This window comes from Neoarius graeffei, chromosome 20, assembly GCF_027579695.1.
Source record: "Neoarius graeffei isolate fNeoGra1 chromosome 20, fNeoGra1.pri, whole genome shotgun sequence".
Classification (NCBI taxonomy): domain Eukaryota; kingdom Metazoa; phylum Chordata; class Actinopteri; order Siluriformes; family Ariidae; genus Neoarius; species Neoarius graeffei.
In genome coordinates, this window is record NC_083588.1 from 15,904,234 (window position 1) to 15,930,010 (window position 25,777).

At 41.5% G+C, this 25,777-nt stretch overlaps 1 protein-coding gene across 1 annotated transcript in view; it reads right to left on the minus strand.

Moving 5' to 3' along the window:
* Nucleotides 1-25,104, minus strand: part of clpp (caseinolytic mitochondrial matrix peptidase proteolytic subunit) — a 26,407-nt gene extending 1,303 nt beyond the window's left edge. Inside the window, exons 1-6 of the mRNA XM_060901326.1 lie at nt 24,996-25,104; nt 19,410-19,511; nt 6,988-7,059; nt 6,785-6,881; nt 4,674-4,861; nt 4,492-4,597 (exon numbers count right to left, since the gene is read on the minus strand). Of these exons, the coding sequence (XP_060757309.1) occupies nt 4,492-4,597; nt 4,674-4,861; nt 6,785-6,881; nt 6,988-7,059; nt 19,410-19,511; nt 24,996-25,007 (577 nt within the window). The 5' untranslated portion in view covers nt 25,008-25,104. The remainder of the gene's footprint in view (nt 1-4,491; nt 4,598-4,673; nt 4,862-6,784; nt 6,882-6,987; nt 7,060-19,409; nt 19,512-24,995) is intronic.
* Nucleotides 25,105-25,777: the final 673 nt, after the last annotated feature.

Genomic DNA, 25,777 nt, shown 5'->3' on the forward strand with positions numbered 1-25,777 from the left:
AATAATTACGAATTACGAGAATTTCTGAAGCCTTATGCGCCTCGCCTCATCTATACGCTCTTGCCAGTATCTGTTCGCGTTGTCGGTGACAACAAGCCACAGCACCAAGACCAGCAACACTAACGACTTCATGTTTATTGTTTACTATTCGGGTCGTGAGACTACCGCTTAAAAGATCACTGATGTCACTGTTTGCGCTGCTTAACGACATCACCTGACGTTCACCCACTGTGTCCACCCACTTCCAGCCAGCACGGTTCAGCGCGGTTGTAGTCGAAATGCAACTCCAACAGCCCCACTCAGCTCGACTCAGCACGGCACGGCTCAGCCACGTTTGTAGTGGAAAAGCGGCATATATGTTAGTGGTCCAGTTAAAGCCCAGGCCTTGACCCCCTGCTCTGGGTGTGTGTGTATGCTCACGTGTGCATGTATTCACTGCTTCAAATGGGTTAAATGCAGAGGGGGAATTTCACTGTGCTTGAGTGTACATGTGACAAAAATAAAGGTGGCTTCTTCTTCATTAAGAATATGTGGAAAGACTTAATCACTGTTCACCAACAGTCTCCATTTAATTCGTCTTGGGTATGACTTTAAACTACAACCGGTGGTGAGTCTCAGGTCTGGGAGGACTTGAGTATTGGGGAAAGTAGAATCACCATTGCTCCCAGGTCCGCTCTGACCCAGAGTGGTAGCACCTGCCTGGGTTCCGGCTATGGGTTAAATAGTACATCAGCAATAAGGTGCTGGCAGCAGGGTGCTTTTTGGTGCAATGTGGCAGATGAACCCAACAGGGTCAATGGCGCACCAACGGATGGCGTAAGTTGTCATGGCGGGGCAACTTCCATACCCGTCAGGTCTGTGGCACTTTTGTGCACCACTTGGCATCAGGTCTGGAGGTCCAGAGAGACAATACGATGGGGGCACGACATCGCTTGTCTTTCATTCAAAAAGAGAAAGCGATAAGAGATTACCGTCTCCTTGGGCCTTTGTCTTGAACTTGACTTGGGGATTTCTTTAGAAAAGAAATATCTCTGGGCTGAGAGTAGGAGATTTTTTTTTTCCACAGTACTAAGAACCACCTAGTACACTTTATCTGTAACGGTCAGTGAATCCCTTTGTTTCACTCCAGATTCGGGCCCACAACAGCAATGCTCTGTGGGAACGGCTCTCTCCCAGGCCTGCCATACAGTCGCAGTGTGCGGCCACAACCTTACCATTTTTTTCACTGACGATCCCTGGAGTTAAAGGTTTTTCAGTCAGAATATAGGTTGTATTCAGTCACGTGACTTTTGCTTGCGAGTTTATTTCTGATGAATGAACTGGTGGTCAGGCAAACCAATTTGGCCGCCATTATGCAAAGAGCTTGTGACACTCTCTCTGACTATTTTTGCAGTTTAGAAGCCAAACTATGGTCAAGATACAGTCAGAAAGTTCCTCTTTGCAATGGGATAGATCCTTATACGTTAACAAAGAAGGATTTTTCTGATGATTTCAAAAATTATCCATCTGTTGAGTTCCCCGACATCTCAAACTACCTGGTGCTGCAGACATCGTTCTACACAGGGACACAGATGAAAACCTGGAAGAGCACAACTTTTTTTATATGCGGCTGGTTAAAGATCTGGGGATCAGGACACAAGATAAATCTTGCATCGTTTTTGCCTGAGTGGTTGGCATTTTTGGGCTTTATGTATGGGTCTTTGCGATGGTTGCTCAGACGCTACAAGTTTTAGTAACAAGTGTAAACAAACCACAGCCACTCAATTCTCAATCCTCTTCTCTTCCAGCAAATGATAAGTTTTTTGTTTTTGTTTTTAAACAGAGAAAATGCAGTGAGAAACTACATTCCAACATCTACGTAGGTAACACTAGGTCACAAATCTACATCACTCCCATCATTTTGAGGAATTTTGTATGGATCATAACCAGGCTTGTAGTACTCAAGTCCGACTCGTGACTTGACTTGGACTTGAACACTGATGGCTCTGGCTTGTAAATTAGAGACGAGGAGTCCGATTTTTTTCTTTATTTTTTCTAAACATGCCATAATTGGCATAAGATATTTCTATCTACATTAATTTTGTGCAAGAGTGTCACACCTGCACGCCTTGGTGCGTGCATCAGATAGACTCTCAGGCGCGCTCCAGACAGCACACGCGCCGTAAACGACTCTCACCTGCACAGGATTAAGGTGCAATCAGCGCACCTATATAAAAAAATGTGAAAACGCACTTACTTTGCGAAGTATTGAGTTGCTTTGCTGATACGTTACAGAGCCTTGTTTGATTTCCTGTTTCTCAGCTTTAGTCCTGCCGCACCTACGTTAGCCTGTTTCGCCATTCTGGATCGTTTACCGGTCTTCACTTGTATTAATAAACGCACCTTCTGCACTTACATCCGTCTCCCAACCATCTCTGACAGAATACTTCACACTCCCTGACAAAAAGAAGGCACATTCACCTGTTCATACGTCATGTTCAGGAACAAACTAATGCTAATGGCGCTGAACCACCGTCACACGGTGTGGTTGGAGTCTTGTTCTCGGACTCGACTCAATTTTCTTTAATGACTTGGACTTGAAATTGAGCACTGGGGACTCGAGGTTGATTGACTCGACTACAACACTGATCATAACCACCGATAAACTAATTTCCGCGTAGATTATCCTTTGCTTCTTTCTGACTTAAATTATCCAATAATCCGGTAGTAAAGCTTTTTAGCTGTAGCTTTCTTCGAACTACAGCTGTCAGACATCTTCAGTACGCAAACAAAGTTCGCTTGTCTCCCAGGGCAAGGGTTGTTAACCCAAGTGTGCCGTCAGTGTAAGGGGTCTATATACAGTGGGGCAAAAAAGTATTTAGTCACCAATTGTGCAAGTTCTCCCACTTAAAAAGATGAGAGAGGCCTGTAATTTTCATCATATGTATACCTCAACTATGAGAGACAAAATGAGAAAAAAAAATCCAGAAAATCACATTGCCTGATTTTTAAAGAATTTATTTGCAAATTATGGTGGAAAATAAGTATTTGGTCAATAACAAAAGTTCATCTCAATACTTTGTTATATACCCTTTGTTGGCAATGACAGAGGTCAAACGTTTTCTGTAAGTCTTCACAAGGTTTTCACACACTGTTGCTGGTATTTTGGCCCATTCCTCCATGCAGATCTCCTCTAGAGCAGTGATGTTTTGGGGCTGTCGCTGGGCAACACGAACTTTCAACTCCCTCCAAAGATTTTCTATGGGGTTGAGATCTGGAGACTGGCTAGGCTGCTCCAGGACCTTGAAATGCTTCTTATGAAGCCACTCCTTCGTTGCCCAGGCGGTGTGTTTGGGATCATTGTCATGCTGAAAGACCCAGCCACGTTTCATCTTCAATGCCCTTGCTGATGGAAGGAGGTTTTCACTCAAAATCTCACGATACATGGCCCCATTCATTCTTTCCTTTACACGGATCAGTCGTCCTGGTCCCTTTGCAGAAAAACAGCCCCAAAGCATGATGTTTCCACCCCCATGCTTCACAGTAGGTATGGTGTCCTTTGGATGCAACTCAGCATTCTTTCTCCTCCAAACACGACAAGTTGAGTTTTTACCAAAAAGTTCTATTTTGGTTTCATCTGACCATATGACATTCTCCCAATCCTCTTCTGGATCATCCAAATGCTCTCTAGCAAACTTCAGACGGGCCTGGACATGTACTGGCTTAAGTAGGGAGACACGTCTGGCACTGCAGGATTTGAGTCCCTGGCGGCGTAGTGTGTTACTGATGGTAGCCTTTGTTACTTTGGTCCCAGCTCTCTGCAGGTCATTCACTAGGTCCCCCCGTGTGGTTCTGGGATTTTTGCTCACCGTTCTTGTGATCATTTTGACCCCACGGGGTGAGATATTGCGTGGAGCCCCAGATCGAGGGAGATTATCAGTGGTCTTGTATGTCTTCCATTTTCTAATAATTGCTCCCACAGTTGATTTCTTCACACCAAGCTGCTTACCTATTGCAGATTCAGTCTTCCCAGCCTGGTGCAGGTCTACAATTTTGTTTCTGGTGTCCTTTGACAGCTCTTTGGTCTTGGCCATAGTGGAGTTTGGAGTGTGACTGTTTGAGGTTGTGGACAGGTGTCTTTTATACTGATAACCAGTTCAAACAGGTGCCATTAATACAGGTAACGAGTGGAGGACAGAGGAGCCTCTTAAAGAAGAAGTTACAGGTCTGTGAGAGCCAGAAATCTTGCTTGTTTGTAGGTGACCAAATACTTATTTTACCGAGGAATTTACCAATTAATTCATTAAAAATCCTACAATGTGATTTCCTGGATTCTTTCCCCCTATTCTGTCTCTCTTAGTTGATGTGTACATATGATGAAAATTACAGGCCTCTCTCATCTTTTTAAGTGGGAGAACTTGCACAATTGGTGGCTGACCAAATACTTTTTTGCCCCACTGTAGTATAGTCCTAAGCTTGATGTGCTATAAGCCTGCTTCACAAAAACCGTACCTAGGGTTTCCAGAGGCTGTCCTGTATGTTTACAGTAGATGTTGTTAATCTGTCTCTTCAGCTTGAGAATCTCCTCAGCCTGGATGGCGATGTCTGTTGCTTGACCCTGAAATCATTAAATCAGATGTTTAAGATGCTCCCCAAAACTAAAAATAACATACAAAGCCCACTGTTTTTCTTACCCTAGCACCTCCAGAAGGCTGGTGCACCATTATGCGAGCGTTGGGCAGCGAGTGCCTCATGCCCGCAGTGCCCGCAGCCAGCAGTAAGCTGCCCATGCTAGCAGCCTGGCCTACGCACCACGTCGAGATCGGATTGAGGATGTATTGCATAGTGTCATAGATTGCCAGCCCTGCTGTAATCACACCACCTAGATGCAAAGAAGATAAACAAGTCGAACACAAAGTTAACAACAGTGTCTTGCAAAAGTATTCATCCCTCTTAGTGTTTTGTCGCATTACAAGCTAAAATTAAAATGGATTTTTAGGGAGTTAGTACCATTTGATTTACACACTTTAGAGGTGCAAATTGTTGTTTTATTGGGACACAAACAATAATTAAGATGAAAAACAGAAAGCTGGAGTGTGCACAGGTATTCACCCCCAAGTCAATACTCTGAATTGAAGATTCTCTGGTCAAATGAGACTAAAACTAAACTTTTTGGCCATGGATGCAGAACAATATACTTTTTACGGAATTAAAATATGTTTCTCCGTTCTTGAGCGATTACAAATCAAAGATTGAAGAAACGGCTTAATTTTTAGAAAACTGCCGTAAGATTCTGTATGAGGATCACATGGTCCAAAGCGGGCCTCATTAACAAATAAGATCAAATGTTTTTTTTCTTCATAACATTTCTATTTTTCAAGATGTTTACATGGAAATTGGCACGCACGTAGATGGTTGTATACTGAATACAAAGTTTGAAAAATTAGTATTTAATTAGTCTTAATTTTGCTAATTAGATTAAATTAAATCTGTACACAGTAAAAAAGTAATAAAAGATTATTTCTAATCCCCTCTTTGTGTTCTGTCGGCTTTTGTATTTCTCAAAAGTAGGGCCTACTAGTGTTGATATGAAAAAATATAAATGATGATTTCGATTAATATTCACAGCTTTCAAGGCAAACCTCGAAAAAACTGAGATCCAAAAACAATCAGTTAACTGAATTGAAATTGACACTCGTGTTTCTGACTTCCGTTTTTTAAAAATATCATTCCGACCACTAAGATCTCAATACTTTTCCTCAAAACAACTACAGTTCTACTCTAAAATAGTTTATTTAATTTTATATATATAAAATTTGGGGCGGCACGGTGGTGTAGTGGTTAGCGCTGTCGCCTCACAGCAAGAAGGTCCGGGTTCAAGCCCCGTGGCCGGCGAGGGCCTTTCTGTGCGGAGTTTGCATGTTCTCCCCGTGTCCGCGTGGGTTTCCTCCGGGTGCTCCGGTTTCCCCCACAGTCCAAAGACATGCAGGTTAGGTTAACTGGTGACTCTAAATTGACCGTAGGTGTGAATGTGGGTGTGAATGGTTGTCTGTGTCTATGTGTCAGCCCTGTGATGACCTGGCGACTTGTCCAGGGTGTACCCCGCCTTTCGCCCGTAGTCAGCCGGGATAGGCTCCAGCTTGCCTGCGACCCTGTAGAACAGGATAAAGCGGCTAGAGATAATGAGATGAGATTGATTTGAAAAAAATAAGTAGGTAAAGCTGTGAAAACTCACTTCAAAGTCTCCCGTGAAGCATAACATCAAAACTAGCAGACGGAAAATTTTAATGAAACGGTGAGAGCGAGAGAGCGTCCTTATAAAAGTTATCTGAATGATCTTGATGAGTAATCCAGTCAGAAACCGATCAGGAGAGAGAGAGAACCTGAGCGCTTTCCCGTGACTCAAAAAGAAAAGCACTGGCAGTTTCCCAATGTCACGTGAGCAGAGAGTGAACTCTGTTGAACCGACTTCAACTTGCTGTTACTCCCAAAGTACTGAACAGATCTTAACGAGAATCTTTTTAATGATAGAAAATATTCAAGAGTTGAGCAATGACAGATTTGGAAACTTAGATGAGCGTCTGCAGGGACGATTTTCACAGAACGGCCAGCGAACGTCTGATACGCCTAATAAGCGTGTTGTGTTTTTTTTCACTAATGATATTTTAACATGCACTATTTAGCCGTTATGTTGCATATGACGAAAGAATATCTCTGGGATGAATTATTTTCTTTGGTTTGTTGTAAGGGTATGCAAACTTTTGCACTCGACTGCACACATACTGACAGCCAAAGCGTCTCTCACCAGGACTGTTGATGTACATGTGAATTGGCTTGTTGTTGCTCTCCGACTGAAGGAAAAGCAGCTGTGCGATCACCAGACTTGCCACGGAGTCATCAATCTAAAAGCAGCGACAGAGGGGAGAGAGGACGAATGGGATAAGGAGAGAAATTTTTTTTTTTTTTTAAAAACAGACTCATGTAATCATCTTTGGAGGAGATACTTACTGGACCCATTACGCAGATTATTCTCTCCCTCAGAAGGCGCGAATAGATATCGTAGGCACGCTCCCCTCGACCCTAAGGAAAAAACAAAAATAGCTGTGATGGAAAGAGATGATGCTTGAACTAAAAGAAATCTGACTGATCTAAAGCAAATACTTGGTAGAATTTGGAGGAACTCCGAGCTGACAAGGCCATCCCGGTTTCCTGAGTTGAAGGGACGCTTCCTTTGGTTTTTCCTGGACGGAGGTCAGGATTTACGAGCCGCCAAAGGCAGCATTATTCCTCACTACACCTCTCGTCTGAAGACAGTGACTACGTTTACATGCACATCCAAATCGAGCTGCTGTCGGTAATCGAGCTGAAGGTCCCAGCAGGGTGCCAGAGAAATCCAATCCTACATGCACACAATGAAATCGGGCTATTGTGTGAGGTGCATTGTGCACCCGAGCCACAGGTGGCGCTACACGCCCCATCGTGTTGGTACACTTCCGGTTGTCGTCATGAAGAACAGCTATTCAAGAGTGTAAACAAACGCTACGTTCACACTGCAAGGCTTAATGCTCAATTCCGATTTTTTTGTGAAATCCGATTTTTTTGTGAGGTCGTTCACATTAACAAATATATGCGACTTGTATGTGATCCTCAGTATGAACGAAAAGCGACCTAAAAGTGTTCCGCATGCGCATTGCAGGATACGACGACGTCACACGCAGTGAGCATGGCCAGTGTTTACGGAAGTAAAACCGCCCGGTTGCGGTATGACCCATCCAATCTAGCTTGAATAGCTGCATCCCCCCAAATGGAAATCAGCTCCCTAACCTCTGCGTCCTTCCATTGAGAAGATTCAGAACCTTCACAGCCCGAAGCGTCCCTCGCATTGATGTCATGCGCAGGGGCGCAGATACGTTTTTTGAACTTGGGGGGGGGGGGGGACAAAAAACTGGGGGGGACAAAGCTGCCAGCAAACCAACCCCAACCCCGATATGCCTGTCAAAATTGTTGTTAGTAACCATAGCAACCAAGCTCGAGCTCGCAACCTGTGCAGTCTGCGCAGCTCAACCAACCGAATATCAGTCTTTGTTTTATGTGAGTTGTTGCAACTATGTATACACTGCTGTGCACCTCAATAAACCGAATGGTAATTAGTCTTTTGATTTTTCCGTGAGGTTTGCCTTATGCAAAGAAAGACAGCATAGACGTTTTTTCCTCCCTATAAGTGGGGGGGACCGAGCGAGGTGAATTTAAATCTGGGTGGGACGAGTCCCCCCCCCTATCTGCGCCCGTGATTATGCACCATGTTGTTGTAACTTTTTTTGAGAGACCCGCCGCCTACTTCAGCGCAGAATAGTGACGTTTGCGGCTTGTTGATGACGTGCAAGGCGGATGAATGCGACCTGGCGGTTCAGACTGAAGTCGCATATGAAAAGAGCGGATAGGAATCGGAATTAGGACCACATATCCAAACGGCCTGGGTCGGATTTGAAAAAATCAGATCTGTGTCGTTCATATTGTCAATAAAAGATCGGATACAGGTCACATATGGGCGAAAAGATCGGATTTGAGTCACTTCAGCCTGCAGTGTGAACGTAGCCAAAGTTATCAGTTCCGTGTTCTCCATTGCGCGTTTTTCTCCCGTCCATGAATTTTAATATATTCAACTCCTTAAGCTGAATGAGCATGAACTCTGTCTCCTCATTGCTCCAGAAGTGCACGTTTCTGCTTTCCTGTGGCAGTGGGGGCGTGGTCAAGCGCCGGTCTGTGACAGGAGGGCGGAGCCAGGGAAGGTGAGTGGCAGAATCACTACACCTGACGGTAATTAACCTGTGTTTGTGTGTCTTCCCAGTAACCGCGCCCTATTTAAGGAGGCAGAGGGGAAAGCTCATCCCGGGACTAGAACACAGCGCGCGCGCTTCTCTCAAGAATAAAAGTAGGCTGTTAAACTGAAAAGTCTGACAATAAAAAGCCTATTAGTACCAGAAGCTTTGTCCTGCCGTCCTCTGTGCTCCAGCCACACTTCAGAGAGCTCTACATCGCCATTTTCTCTTCTTCGTTTGTTCCTCCTGACCTCTTCTGCTGCTCGCTACTACTGTTGTCATACCGACCGAGGCTGTTGTGTTTCCCGCTTGTGGTCTCGTCACTCGTCACTTCCGGAAGGGGCAGTAAGTAGCTCGACTACTAGCTCGATAGGGTTTACATGCACTAAGTAGCTCGGCAGAAATCGCATAATCTAGGTCGTGTAGCTCGATTCCGAGAAATCAAGTTCGGTTCAATTTCAGCCGAATTAAGGTGTATACATGGCATTTTGAACTTCGATTTCAGTCGAGCAACGGCAGAAATTCGATTCTCTCTATGTGCATGTAAACGCACTGACTGATGCAGCAGTGCTTTAATCTTTTTCTGAACACCTCTCTCACCTCGTCATCTGGACACTCTGCTCAAACCGTTCCAAAAGCATCTTTCACGCTAATACTACCGACACCGTTGCACTGATCGTCTTGTAGATCACTAACAAGGTGAGTTAAGATCGTTGGAAAACACTAACTTATCACAAGAATCAGAAAACATACAGCACCAACCAACACTTCAGAACCGGTATCGTTAAGCACAACACAAATATTTCAGCATGACTATATTCAATGTATTTCAGGATGAGGTTTGTCTTTAAAGTGAGCTTTACAACGCATTTGGAAAACGGGGCACGTTTGAAATGTCTAGTACTCGAGCGGCGGCTACAGTTAGACACCTTTTCGGATTTAACAATACTTTTTATTTACAAAGGTGACTTTCAGTTACAACAGTTATTGGTTAATCAATCAACCAATCGCTCTTTGATCTTGTCTGATGACGCAGCTCGTTACCCGAGATGGAATTTTTTTTTAACGCAATCAGCAGTTTGAGGAAAACCCGGACGTTATCAATCATCGCAGGTAAGCATGGTGGTGGAAAGATCACGGACATGTTTTTACTGATCAAATTCACCCATATTTCACGATCTCCTTGTCGAAACCTACTTTGTTTCTTTCTCTTTCATTTATCAGCCGCCATTTTGTATCTAAACACGTGTTTAAGAAGTCACGTGAGGTGTCGATAATAGTGATCACTTTCACCGGTGTCCACCATTATCGACACGCTGTGGAATTAAGTGACGTTTACAACTGTTACGGATCGATCTTTGTGTAACGTTGTTGAAGTACTTTAAAAAAAAAAAAAAGTGCTGTGATTTTATAATTTTTTTTCTGATTCATAACAGAATGGAATGTTTATAGAGTATTTAGCATCCGATTGCAATAAATAGAATTAGACCAGAATTAAATTTCTAGCGTATAAAAAAAATTACATGCTTGAAATATTCAGATTTTTCAGTTCCATTCAGTTTTTTTTTTTTTTTTGCAGTTTGTTGTAAATATCTACCATTTATTTTTTTTGCGGTCCGGTTTCCATCAAATCCTGCGCTCTGATTGGCTGGCGAGCGGGTCCGTATCCTACAGTACGGACCCCAGATACGGACCTCTGGCAACTCGCTTGTTCACAACAACAACAAACAGTTCATTTTTTCTCAACATTTATCTTTTTTTTTTTTAATTGTTTATTGATTAAGATTTTCTCAATGATCAAACAAACAAAACATTTCTGAAAGGATACCTGTTACCTACGGTTACAAACAAAACAATTCAAAGACAAACAGAACAAAACAAAAACTGGAGACAAAAATAAACAGACAAGCAAAAGTGCATTCACTGTTCATACATAGAATAGGATAGATCAGGATTTTCAAAGGTCACAAGGTCATTTCAAAGGTCCAGGCAAGGCAATGAGTTCACATATGGCCCTTTTCCACTACCCTTTTTCAGCTCACTTCAGCTCGCTTCAGCCCGACACGGCTCGCGTTTCGACTACCAAAAACCAGCACGATTCAGCTCGCTTCAGCCCTGCTTAGCCCCTAAAACTCGCACCGTTTTGGAGTGGGGCTGAAGCGAGCCAAGCCGTGCCGAGTGAGGTTGGGGGCGTGAGCAGACACTCCCCTGTGCACTGATTGGTGAGGAGGAGTGTCCTCACATGCCCACACACGCCCTGCGAGCGCGCTGGGATCTGTAAACACCGCAAACCCGGAAGGAGAATAATTACGAATTACGAGAATTTCTGAAGCCTTATGCGCCTCGCCTCATCTATACGCTCTTGCCAGTATCTGTCCGCGTTGTCGGTGACAACAAGCCACAGCACCAAGACCAGCAACACTAACGACTCCATGTCCTCCATGTTTATTGTTTACTCTCCGGGTCGTGAGACTACCGCTTAAAAGATCACTGAATCAGTGACATACAGAGCATCGTGGACAAGTTCGCGGAGCGCAAGGCTCGTCGTATGCCCTTCAAATAATGCGCGCAGTAGGCTATTGATGTTTTATTATGACCCATGTACAGTATGTCGCCTAATGTTTTTTTTGTTTCTGAGTTACATGTTCGTTTGAAGGACTTAATGTACAAAATAACATAGTTGCACCCCGTAGTGTTGAAATTGGTAAACACAGTGCATTCAGTGAGGTTTGCACCGCCCTCCTTTTATTTCTGACTCTTCCTGTCACCGTTGCAACCTCTGAGCGCTCATTCGTATGCCCTTCAAATAATGTGCGCAGTATAGGCTATTGATGTTTTATTATGAGCCATGTACAGTATCCTAATGTTTTTTTGTTTCTGAGTTACATGTTCGTTTGAAGGACTTAATGTACAAAATAACATAGTTGCACCCCGTAGTGTTGAAATTGGTAAACACAGTGCATTCAGTGAGGTTTGCACCGCCCTCCTTTTATTTCTGACTCTTCCTGTCACCGTTGCAACCTCTGAGCGCTCATTCGTATGCCCTTCAAATAATGTGCGCAGTATAGGCTATTGATGTTTTATTATGAGCCATGTACAGTATCCTAATGTTTTTTGTTTCTGAGTTACATGTTCGTTTGAAGAACTTGATGTACTAAACAACATAGTTGCACCCGGTAGTGTTGAAATTGGTAAACACCGCAGCTGCGGACATTTTGTAGCCTAAAATGATGTTATGATAAGCTTTAATAAAGGGCCCGGTCATTTGCCCCGCCCCCGGCCCGGCTCTGACTTGTTCCGCCACTGTCACTGATGTCACTGTTTGCGCTGCTTAACGACATCACGTGACGTCCACCCACTTTCGCTAACTCCACCCAATGTGTCCACCCACTTCCAGCCAGCACGGTTCAGCGTGGTTGTAGTCGAAATGCAACTCCAACAGCCCCGCTCAGCTCGACTCGGTACGGCACGGCTCAGCCGCGTTTGTAGTGGAAAAGCGGCAATAGCTTATGAAGGGGTCCCAGGTTTTATAGAAAGTCTGAAGGGAGCCATTTAGCGTGCATCTCATTTTCTCAAGTTTTATATTCTGCATCATATCTCTGATCCAGTGGCTATAAGTTGAAGTTGTGTCCTTCCATTTAAATAGAATTAACCGTCTCGCCAGTAAAGAGGAAAAGGCAAACGCCTTCTGAAGGTAGGTTGGGAAACTACATTGGTCTGAGTCAGGAATTATGCCAAAAATTGCAACACAGGGAGAAGGCTGAATATCAAAACCATATATTTGAGACATGGTATCAAAAAAAGATGACCAAAAAGGGGTAAGTTTTGAACAAGACCAAAACATATGATATAAGGTTGCAGTTGTTTGTTTGCATTTGTCACAGATGGGACTTGTGTTAGGGAATATTCTTGCAAGCTTAGCTTTAGAGAAGTGTAGTCGATGTAAATCCTTAAACTGTATTAGGGCATGTCTGGAACATATGGAGGAAGAATGGACCCTTGTGAGGGCCAATTCCCATTCCTCATCAGAAAGTGAGATCCCCATATCATTTTCCCATTGTTCTCGGATATGTGAAATAGTAGGGCTATATCTAGCCATTATGTGTGCGTAAAACATAGAAACCCTACCCTTGCTTAGAAAATTGCCTTTCAATAAAGAATCTAGGCATGACAGGGGAGGGCTACTGGGAAAGATAGTCATTTTTTATGTACAAAATCCCTAATTTGTACATATCGAAAGAAATGAGTATTGTTCAGATGAAATTTCTGCGATAGTTGTTCGAAGCTGGCAAATGTATTATCAATGTACAAGTCCCCAATGCAATGTATACCCCTTTCATACCAGGCTTGAAAGCCCTTGTCTAATAAAGATGGCAGAAAGAGATGGTTATTCACTATAGGTGAATGTATGGAGATCTGCTGAATGCCCAAGCATGTCTTAAATTGTTTCAGAATACGTAGAGACTGAGTAACAATTATGTTTCCTTTGATATTTTTCACAAGTGGTGGCAAGGATGAACAAAGTAGGGCGGGGAGTGAATATGGATTGCTTGTCGACCGTTCAATCTGGAGCCATGCTGGAGCAGTGTCATTCCAATCCCTTAGCCATAGGGAGATGGCATTGAGATTGGCGGCCCAGTAGTATGAGCGGAGGTTTGGAAGGAAGGGAGAGCCCACCTTCCATTTTTGGTCGTTCAGTGAATTCGTTTCTGATGCGGGCGGTTTTATTATTCCAAATAAAGGAAGAAATCATCTGGTTAAATGCCTTAAAAAATGACTGTGGTATGAATAGAGGTATAGCTTGAAACAGATATTTAGGCACCATATTCATCTTCACAGAATTTACTCTCCCAGTAAAGGATAAAGGCAAGTTTGACCACCGCTTGATGTCTTTTTTTGATTGTTCTAACAAAGGAGTGAAATTGTTCTTAAATAAGTCATGGAATGATTTGGTTACCTTAACCCCTAAATAGGTGATTGAATCTAATAAAGGCTTAAATGGTAGATTGGGGATTGTCCTGGCATTGGCGGTGATAGGAAAGTACTCACTTTTTTCATAATTGAGTTTGTATCCTGATATGTTACCAAAGTCTGCTAGGACATTAAGAACTTCTGGTATGGTAGAAATGGCGTTGGTTATATATAATAATAAATCATCTGCGAACAGTGAGACAGTGTGTGTTAAGCCGCCACGTATTATACCTTCAATGCCAGAGCTGCTTCGTAAAGCAATAGAGAGGAGCTCTATGGCAAGAACAAAGAGTAATGGACTGAGTGGGTCCCCCTGTTTGGTCCCTCTTTGGAGAGGAAAATATTGAGATGAGATTGAGTTTGTACGCACTGAGGCTATTGAGTTGGTATATATTAGTTTAATTAATTTTATGAATTGAGGACCAAATCCAAATTGCTCCAGGGTATAAAAAAGGTATTCTAAGTGGATTCTGTCGAACGCCTTCTCCGCGTCGAGTGATATGACTGCTTCTGGAGATAAGGTATTAGATTTTGTGTAGATTATATTGAACAGTCGTCTCAGATTGAGATAAGACTGTCTGCCTTGGACGAATCCAGTTTGATCATCTGAAATGACATAGGGAAGAATACGCTCAAGGCGAAATGCAAGGGCTTTTGAAAATATTTTCCCATCACAGTTTATCAGACTGATAGGTCTATAGGATGAAGCATCAAGTGGGTCTTTATTTTTCTTTAATAGTAGTGTAATTGTTGGAGTGTTGGGGGAAGAATGTTATTTTCCAGAGCTTCCTCATAAACTGATAGGAGAATAATCTTTTTTTTTTTAAATAATGTTTATAAGATTTTTTTAAAATCAAAAATCTTATAAATTTTTGCCAACATTTCTCAGGAGAACAGCATTAATTTTACAGCATGAATAGCGATAACAATGGTCTTCAGAGCGAAAGCGAGTTTTACTACCCTGAGGATGAAGAAATAAAAGAAAACATTTCAGGAGAAAGCTAAAAACCTCTAACTGTTGCTAACACCGAGCAAAAACATGGCTGAATCCTGAATGACTCAATTTTGTATAAATAGGGGGCTACATAGGCGGCAAACTGTAGTTTGTTTCCTGCCATGGAAGTGCACTTGTATACCGAGGAGGAAGCAATTTGCATTACAGGCGTGAATGAGGATTCAAATTGGCGGCTCGGCTCGGTTTTCCCTTTCGGGCGCTCTCGTTTTCTGTTAGAATTTGGTAAAGAAAAAAATAAATATATTATTTACCAGCTTAAGGTCGTTCCGTATGGTGAAATACCGTGACCTCGGCCTTGAATACTACTTTCAAGACCTCGGTCACGTTATTTCACAATACGGACCTCCCAGCTGGTAAATAACATGTATATCATCTGTAAAAATTTTATATTTTGGTTCAAGAAATGATATGCGACCTTTGACCTGGACTTTCATGTGTTTACAATGTCAATTGCCTGTTGACATTTATTGGTAAACTACAAAACTAGAAATTAATACAAACAATGAATGAACAAAACATGATCTACGAAAATACTTAGAAAGTGGAACAAAAAGATTTGACACCAGTTAAACATCCAGTTCATTTGCTGACAAACATTAGAAATACTTCATTTGCATAAACACCGTCAATATATTTTTATATAAAATATTTTGTACTCAATACAAGTCCATGTAAAACAAATTTTCAATAACTTTTGTTAATACCACAAGGATGATTTTTTATAAATAATCATCTGGATGTTTAATTGTGGAACGGTGTCATGTGATCTGATACGCCAAGTAATCTGGAATCAACTCATTTTTCCCCCAGCGGAAGTTTGAGTAATTATTCATGCACTATTTATGTATTGAAAGTCTTTTCTACTTTTGCAACGGCCAAAAGATGGTTAAGATGTCGATAATTGTAGCCGCCACTGTAGTACTACTAAAGAATAATCAGAGTCCTGGGGAGGCGGCACGGTGGTGTAGTGGTTAGCGCTGTCGCCTCACAGCAAGAAGGTCCGGGTTCGAGCCCCGTGGCTGGCGAGGGCCTTTCTGTGCGGAGTTTGCATGTTCTCCCCGTGTCCGCGTGGGTTTCCTCCGGGTGCTCCGGTTTCCCCCACAGTCCAAAGACATGCAGGTTAGGTTAACTGGTGACTCTAAATTGAGCGTAGGTGTGAATGTGAGTGTGAATGGTTGTCTGTGTCTATGTGTCAGCCCTGTGATGACCTGGCGACTTGTCCAGGGTGTACCCCGCCTTTCACTCGTAGTCAGCTGGGATAGGCTCCAGCTTGCCTGCGACCCTGTAGAACAGGATAAAGTGGCTACAGATAATGAGATGAGATGAGAGTCCTGGGGAAACGTCCTGGTTCCTGATGTGATTACAGTGCCAGATCCTGACACGCTTCCTCTGTTGTGGGTTCTCTGACCTCTCAGACCTGCTGGATTCATCCTGATGATCTCCATGTTTGAAGCTTTCTGCAGTTCACTTTTGGCTGTTGTGGATGATCCCATAATGGATCCCCGATAATAATGACTGTGAATAAGCTTTCTTCAGTGGCTAATGACCCTTACGCTCACACTGAACATCTCAACGCACCCAGTACCGGTGTCACCTACGACAGGAGAAGGTTCTTTCAGGGTTTTCGATCTCGTGTCTTCTCAGGGACTTGTCGTCTTCATCACTGTAACCTCTAGTTTGTTCATTAGGGGTCTACAGTTCCATCCTGGAAAGCTGCTTTGTGTCAGGGCTCGACATTAAGGACTGCCCGATTGCCCGGGGCAAGTGAAACATGCATTCGGGCAAGTTGGAATGAGCATACATTACGAACTAGCACCACAAAAATGAGGCTTTTTGATCTTTTATTTCAGTTCCTAAAAGCGTCCCTCACTACGTATCCGCCGTTATGGCTTGGCTGGTTTCTTAGTCTCAGTTTCATTTACTGCTTTGCAAGTTATTTTATATACCCCCGCTGTTGTAGTACGGTACGCGTACTGTTTATAGGCCCCGTGTGCATGACGTCACACATCACATGATAATTACAGCTGGGGTCAGACAGACACCGTCTTTCATGCAAGCAAGGCTTAATCCGTCTTCAATATGGTTGATTTTTGCGCTGTTTTTGCTTGTTCAAACACATAGATAAAAGGCATTACAGTCTCCCCGCTATCAAGAAAAACGTTAACAAATAGAAGCAAAATGCTTCAAGAACAGCGAGGAGAGGAGCTCAGCCTGAAAACTTCAGAGAAATTCATGATTGTATTTAAAATGTATTTTACAAAAACAAAGTCGGAAGTGAGTCTGGAAAAGTTTGCTGAAGAATCTTATTTTTTTCTGCTCGCATTCGAGTTAGCACAGTCCTGCGCAAAATATATATATATATATATATATATATATATATATATATATATATATATCCTTTTGTTTTGGTTATATCATCCACCTCTTTGGTTTAAAAAAAAAAACAAAAAACAAAAAAAACCCGCGCTGCATCATGACAGACCGGCTGCACTGATTCAGTTACAGGTTGCCACGTCTGTATAAAACACCTACAACCTACACACTAAACAATAATTTTAAACTCAAACATTATCCTGTCTGTCATGACGCAGCGCAAGTTTTTTTTTTTAAACCTAGAGCTGGATGATGTAACAAAAAACAAACCGATATATAAATATTCTCAAACACAGTATGGTTCAAAAGTCATGGCACCCTATTGTTTTCTTCATACAAACTTTGTTATAGATTTCTACATTATCGAGTAATGAACCTACAGTCTGAGAGTGTTCTACACAAACACACTGAACTTTACATGCATGTAAAACGGAAATAAATCGACTAAGGCAGGAAAAACTATTTTGGATAAAATTGTCATTGTCCGTTACAGGGCAATTCCACGGGTAACATTCAGAGGGTTTAAAATTAAACTGTGTGGCTATTATAGAAAGAGCAAATTCAAACAAATGGATGATGACTTAAGGCCCAAAGGCCATCTTAGACAACACAGAGTTTTTCCCAGGTATGAATCATTTATTTAGTGGCATGCAGATAACATTGGTAACTGACACAACTTGGAGAATTCGACAACTGTGAACACACATGTACAAACACCGATTTCTGTGAAACTTGTTGCAATTTTATTAACGGTTTTTCCAACTTTGCTTTTAACATGCCATAGTATACAATGAAAGGAATAAACTATGAAAAATGTTTCGAACTGACAGTTGAGATCATGGAATGCACAGTAACTGACACACTTTCCAGATTTACATATGATTTGATGTACAGAGAGAAATGAAATGTGGTAATTTTCTCTTTCTTAGTCATATCAATCAGTGAACAAAGCTACTTGTTAGAACTAAAAGGCCCCAAAGCTGTGATAATTACTCAATGGAATCCATTTTTTCATGGAAATGTAAAGAATACGGTCCATTTGATATAAAACACAGTTTAACTTACCTGGTAAGGCCTTTTGACAGCAGTTTGAGTGTCTGTTAGTTTTGGGTTTAAAGTATGCGCTTGGATCTGCCAGTTTCAAAATGGCCACCAGTCATGCGACTGGAGTTCAGTACAAAAATATTGACTGCAGTGAATGAACCAATCATTACTCATAATAACCCAATCAAATTTAACGCATTTTATATATATATGGGTACTGAAATGGGGACATGAACTTATTTTTAAAAATTCACCTAAAACCATTTCTTTTTTTACCATCAGGTCACAAAACATGTAATCTTTAATGAATGATATGTTAAAAGATAACTTGAATTTTCTGAGATGTAATAAAAACATATTTATATGCCAAAGTCAGAACGTAACAGAAGTGTTGTGGACATATAGATTCTCAATTTTAACAATGTAGAATTACTTTTTGAAACATAGGAAGGTGATGTTTTAGCAAATATAATTAATAAACATGTGTAGTAGAATAAACATACATGTTCTTTCAATAAGATTAACATGGTATATAGCTAGATTGTAATTAATTTGTAACAGACGCGAGATGGACAATCGTAACAGAAGTAATGTAACAGACATCATTTTGGAACTCATAGGCTTGACTTTGGCATATAAATATGTTTTTATTACATCTCAGAAAATTAAAGTTATCTTTTAACATATCATTCATTAAAGATTACATGTTTTGTGACCTGATGGTAAAAAAAGAAATGGTTTTAGGTGAATTTTTAAAAATAAGTTCATGTCCCCATTTCAGTACCCATAAGCGTGGAATCACTCATATATATACACACACACACAAAATGAATTTTCACCCCGTGGGTTGACCATTTTGTGGATTGCCCTACAAATAAAAAGTAACCAAGAACCAAATTTAATAATAAACTTAATAACCAAACTTCAACTCAATGTGTGATCTTCATTTTATGTCGCAATTCACAACTATTCTATAGTTTTCAAAAAAAAAAAAAAGGTAGTACTCGCAAAATAGGGGGCGAGTGATAATATTGGGGGCCAAGTGGAAATTTCCCCCCACTTTCCCCCCAGGGCAAGTGGGTTTACAAGTTAACGTCGAGCCCTGTGTGTCAATGACAAACAGCTATAGAAATAAAACTGTTAAGAGGCTTAAGCAGACATTTGAAGCTCAGCTCATGTGAGGAGTTATGAGACTGAAACTGACTTACTGTCTGTTCTACAACGATGGGGATGAGTGGGTATCTCCACGGTGCACTGGAATGAAATGACCGCTTGCTCTTCATTGCAGATACACTGCACTGCAACACCCTCTGAAAAACACACACGGAGGTTTCAGGACTCGGTTTTGATAGTGATGCCTGTATAAAATGTATTTGTTTCGAGTTACGATCTTGAGCTGCTTTTAGCGACGCGCCCACTCGAACTGATTGGAATCCGATCAGGATTGGAACTACTAGTTCACATGTGACCAAGCATCCACACACATTAAATACGAGTTTTTGTTTGAAATTAAATTTTATTTCTTTTTCAATAATAAACTTATAAATGTCATGATAAACTTCTTTATGTAAAAGTAAATTTTTAATATTAATTTCTAATTGTTTCTCATTTTTTGAATAACTTTACGATGAAAATTTGGATATTTGATACAGTCTAGAAGCAGGTGTTTGACATTTTCTTTTACACCACAAATTGTACATTGATGGGAGGTTATTTTTTTTAAAAAGGAGACATTTTCCAAATCTGAGTCTCGTAATTATCCTTTGTTTGTTTCTGTTGGTGGTATATGTGGTATGTGTTGTAATATTTGGTTCAAGTTGGAAGAAGAATCTACCAGTTTGGGAATTTTCCCATTTGTCTTGCCATATTGTAAAAATAACATCTTTGATATGTTTTGTGATATCAGTGGTAATATATCACAAGATAGGCCTATGTATAATAACATACATTATATCATGACATATAATGATAATGTATGAATGAATATATTCTAGTAGTAAGTTAACGTGACCAGACGTCCCGGTTTGACCGGGACAGTCCCGATTTTGAGTCACGTGTCCCCAGTCCCGACAAAGGTCCGTCGGGACGCTGAAATGTCCCGGTTTACACCAAACACTAACAAACTGTCCCGGTTACAGCGATCATATATAGCCGACGAGATGTCAATAAAGCTTCTAGCAATTCAGCATCAATGAGCGTGTGTGCGCAGTCAACCTTACAGTGTATCTATTTGTACAGTGTTGCAGTATAGAGGCCGCGTTGAAACTTTTTTTGCGCTAGTGGCTGCGCGACAATGCCGCACGGATGAGCGCTGGGCGGAGATGTTCGTGCACTTCAAAAGTAGGGAGATTCCTTACAGCAATGTTAGCCAGCTTTGCCAGTTTGCCATGTGCCTATCTGGCGCCAATGCTCCAGTTGAGCGAATATTTTCACTCGTGAGTAACACCTGACTGATGAGAGGAATCACATGACCGTGCCTACTCTCGAAGCCTTGCTCATTGCCCGGGCCAATTTCAATGATACTTGCTCGCAGTTTCCCAGCAGGCTCTCGGGCAATAAAGCGCTACTGGAGCAAATTCACTCATCATGTAAATATATGCAATAAAATGGCATCTTCTTTAGGGTGGGTGGGTTGTGTTTCTGAAACATTTTTTGTTGTCTTTCATCTGTCTTTAATCTGTATCACAGATTGTCTTGACTTGTTTGATGCTGTTGTCAACTCAGGGCTCACGTTTTCAAAATAGTTAATAGCCGACACTGGTTAAGATTAAACAGAGGCATTTTGGGTAAAGGTTCAGAGGTGACAACGATTAGGCTCATGCGCTCGTTGCTGTTAGGCAGATTCTACCGTAACTGGATCCATTAACCACTTGCCCACAAAATAAGAAATTTTTCTTGTCCGTTTTTCAGTGAGGTAATATTTTCAAGATTGAAAATATGGTATTTGGTCTTCTAAAACAGCACGTCATTTAAAAATACACTGAGTATATCTATAAAAGATTTTTAAAGAATAAAGTTATTTCTTTGACATATCTGACAGACATAACTCCCATTTTTAAAATCACTTTCATTCTCCCTGTTGCTATCGTCAGTGAATTTCTGTCAGATGACCTGACGATAGACTCGGCCATTATGGATCTTTGGTAGTTATCGTGTGGAAGCAGGCTTTATCATTTTTGCGTGTCAACAGATAGAGTTGAAATAGATTAACAGCGAAAAAACTATTTCGTTCACGAGAGAAGCCCACAGTTATTTTTTAAAAATGCTATCGTCAGTCCGTCAGTCAAATGCACCTGACGATAGCAAAACTCAAGCCCTCACCACGCACATGTTGACTGACGCAAAGAGGAAATTCCACTGCGCGTGATTTTTGTGACCGCAGACATTTACTTCCGGGCAAGACTTGGAGTTCTGACAGCTAGATTTCATCAAATAAATCAAGGTAAGATTTTCAGTCAGCTATCCTGACGATAGAAATTTTTGACGACAGAAACATTGAGAATATATTTGTGCATTCATATTAAAATTTTCTGGAGGAAAACTATCGTAAGTTGAGATAAATCAGAGCCACTTGCGAGCCTTTCAGCCGACAGGCCATTTCAATGTGTTATTTCCCCGCGAAAGTGACACAGTCGTGTCTATCGTCACTGTTCTGACAATTATTGTTTATTTCAATTTTGAAAATAAATTTTATCTTTATTTCAATATTTTATTATTTGGTTCTAGTGATGAGGTATTTAATATTATTACTAAATTTGTCAGATTAATAATGTAAGAAACAGTTTTGTTGCTATTGTCATCTCGAGTGTCTGTCAGAATATGATGGTAGACGTTAGTTTGTCTGTCAGGTTTTGATGATAGAAACCGATGTGTTTCTATTGTCATTTAGCATGTCTGTCATGTCAGGCTTTTATTAATTAGTTACCAGGACTACTGTCCTAAAATTTACTGTGAATGTCCAAGACCCCAAATGCTACTAGAAAAACTTAATAGAATGATCAAAATAATCAATTCAGCAATTTAAAGTGCCATTCCACCATTGGATGTACTTTTTTGGCATAAAATACAATATATTTTATGACAACATGACTAGACGGAGAAATCTTTTAGCTTCAAAATGATATAAACAATTTGACAACGACAAGTATATTAATTTTGCGACCAAAATCACCTACCCTTTTAATTTCCGCGCGGTAGTGAAACGTGATGTCATCGGCAGGTTCCCCTTCTTGTGTACCACGTCACGTGTGACGTGGCACAGATTATCAGCAATGGCGGATAGAACGCGATTTCCACTTGTCGACTGCTGTGCCGATATTCACCATCGACCATCTCCTTTGGGCATCACTTGCTATTTTCCTTCGCTTCTTTTCCGAAGCTGACAATCGCGTTCTATCCGCCATTGCTGATAATCTGTGCCGTACACAAGGAGTTTTATCGCACCGCTCCTGTGAAGGACGGCCCCATGAGGACAGTTGAGGGTTATACCTGGAGGACGCTCTGGACTCTTACAGTAATGCTTTTATGGCTGAGGACTACAGTTGTCTTGCTAACTTTAGGACTGCAGTTATCATGAACAGTTTTGCACTCAATTTTCCATCAATGAAGAGTTTATAGCATCAACGAAACTGTCCTCATGTTAAAACTGTTAATGTTATAGTCATGCTGTCTGTTGTTGCCCAAACGAGGATGGGTTCCCTTTTGAGTCTGGTTCCTCTTGAGGTTTCTTCCTCATGTCGTCTGAGGGAGTTTTTCCTTGCCACCGTCGCCACAGGCTTGCTCATTGGGGATAGATTAGAGATAAAATTAGCTCATGTTTTAAGTCGTTCAAATTCTGTAAAGCGGGGCGGCATGGTGGTGTAGTGGTTAGCGCTGTCGCCTCACAGCAAGAAGGTCCTGGGTTCGAGCCCCGGGGCCGGCGAGGGCCTTTCTGTGTGGAGTTTGCATGTTCTCCCCGTGGGTTTCCTCCGGGTGCTCCGGTTTCCCCCACAGTCCAAAGACATGCAGGTTAGGTTAACTGGTGACTCTAAATTGACCGTAGGTGTGAATGTGAGTGTGAATGGTTGTCTGTGTGTGTGTGTCAGCCCTGTGATGACCTGGCGACTTGTCCAGGGTGTACCCCGCCTTTCGCCCGTAGTCAGCTGGGATAGGCTCCAGCTTGCCTGCGACCCTGTAGAACAGGATAAAGCGGCTAGAGATAATGAGATGAGATGAAATTCTGTAAAGCTGCTTTGCGACAATGTTTATTGTTAAAAGCGCTATACAAATAAACTTGACTTGCCGATGACATCACGTTTCACTACCGCGCGGAAATTAAAAGGGTAGGTGACTTTGGTCGCAAAATTAATATACTTGTTGTTAAAAAATTATGTTTGATATATCATTTTGAAGCTAAAAGATTTCTCTGTCTAGTCATGTTGTCATAAAATATATTGTATTTTATGCCAAAGAATACATCCAATGGTGGAATGGCACTTTAAGGAGATAGGATTTAACTGGCCTCTGTTATGGTAGAATCTGCCGTTACAATGCATAGCTTATTGTTTAAAAAAAAAAAAGTTCATCGCATAAAATGTTGATGTTAATATGCAAGCAATGCATTTTCTTGGCGTTTTCACAAAGGTGAAATAAATCAGTTGAAATTTAGGCTATTGGCCTGTTCCCTACCATCACATCTGTCGTCTGATTTTCTTACTTTCACTGAATTGTGATAGACGTACATGTAGATAACAAGAAAATACTTCATTATTCTCTGAAATGTTGATAAAAGTGAGCTTCTATAAAATGATAAAAGCACCTGTCTGAGCCATGGTTTGAGCCGGCACATCACACATCACATTATCTCTAGCCGCTTTATCCTGTTCTACAGGGTCGCAGGCAAGCTGGAGCCTATCCCAGCTAACTACGGGCGAAAGGCGGGGTACACCCTGGACAAGTCGCCAGGTCATCACAGGGCTGACACATAGACACAGACAACCATTCACACTCACATTCACACCTACGGTCAATTTAGAGTCACCAGTTAACCTAACCTGCATGTCTTTGGACTGTGGGGGAAACCGGAGCACCCGGAGGAAACCCACGCGGACACGGGGAGAACATGCAAACTCCACACAGAAAGGCCCTCGCCGGCCACGGGGCTCGAACCCAGGACCTTCTTGCTGTGAGGCGACAGCGCTAACCACTACACCACCGGAGCCGGCACATGTTTACATCAAAACGCGTGTGCGTGCACGAGTATCACGGTCACGCGCAAAGTGTCCCGGTTTTAGACTCGGGGAAATCTGGTCACCTTATAGTAAATATAATATATTTAGAAGGTGGTAAAAGAGTAATGAATGTCATAATAGGTTTTCTTTACAGATCTTTTGGCCAGTTTATCAGCCATTTCATTTCCTTTAATACCCACATGAGCTGGACTCCAACAATAAACAACCTCACACCCAGAAGAGATCAGAAATCTCAAGTCATTATCTTCCTTTTGAATTTTTTCAAAGACAGACAAGGAATCAGAAAATATTACACATTGAAAATGAGGTTTATCAATAAGAAGTTCCAAAGCCTTTATAATTGCTAGTGACTCAGCTCTAAAAAAAAAAAAATCCTACCATTTGAGATGTTATCATCTTTTTGAATGTTTAGACTTGGAAAACACATGTCTCTTTATACTGCTAGCATTGCTGCTACATGACAACCCAAACACATCATATTACGCTTTAAACAAATTAAATATTTGAATATCGGATTATCTGGACTGGAATGTACTTATAAGAAGTTTATTTAACTTTACTTACTCGTAAGAACATGATGTTTATAAAGTGCAAAGCCTCTCTGGTTGACCTTCTTCTTCTTTTTTAATGGCAGATTATCACAATCTGTGTATACCGCCACCTACTGTACAGGAGTGTGTGAAGGGACTGGACAGATTCTATGTCAGATTACTAGGCTACAAAAAATATATATATATATTCTTTTCATTAGACCTGTATCATTAAGATAAATGATTAGTGCTTTAATTCTATTTCGCTGTATTCCTTCTTCCTTTAGTATGTTGTGAATGTCTGAACCTGCTTCAAGCTCCAACCATTTCTGTCTTTGATAACTGTATTTACTACAATGAAATAAAACATGCTCAACATCTTCCTTCTGTTTGACCTAAACTCCTGCCCCGGATGTAATTCTTTTTGACCTGAACGTCACGTGATGATGCAAGGTGAACTTCTGACCGCTAGATGTCACTGTGGGAAGGATTTTAGCTCTCAAAATGATTATAAATCGAGCTTGTTTGCTGAATAATTTCTAGCATGCTTCCTCTTAAAAAAAAATTAAGCCTCAGACAGGACATGAAGGTTATCTCAGACCCTCCAGGATGTTGCGATTTGCAACTTCAACGCAAATTCAGCCAATCCCCGCCGCGAATTCAGGGCGATGTTGCAATTATATCCAATCACCGCAACTTTCCCGCAAATTTGACCAATCGTTGGCGTCGTCTTGAGGTGACGTCGACAAACTACCTTCCGCCGTGTTTCCGTTCAAGAGCAGCAGCATGTGCGAGTCAGTGTTTATGTAGGCTTAA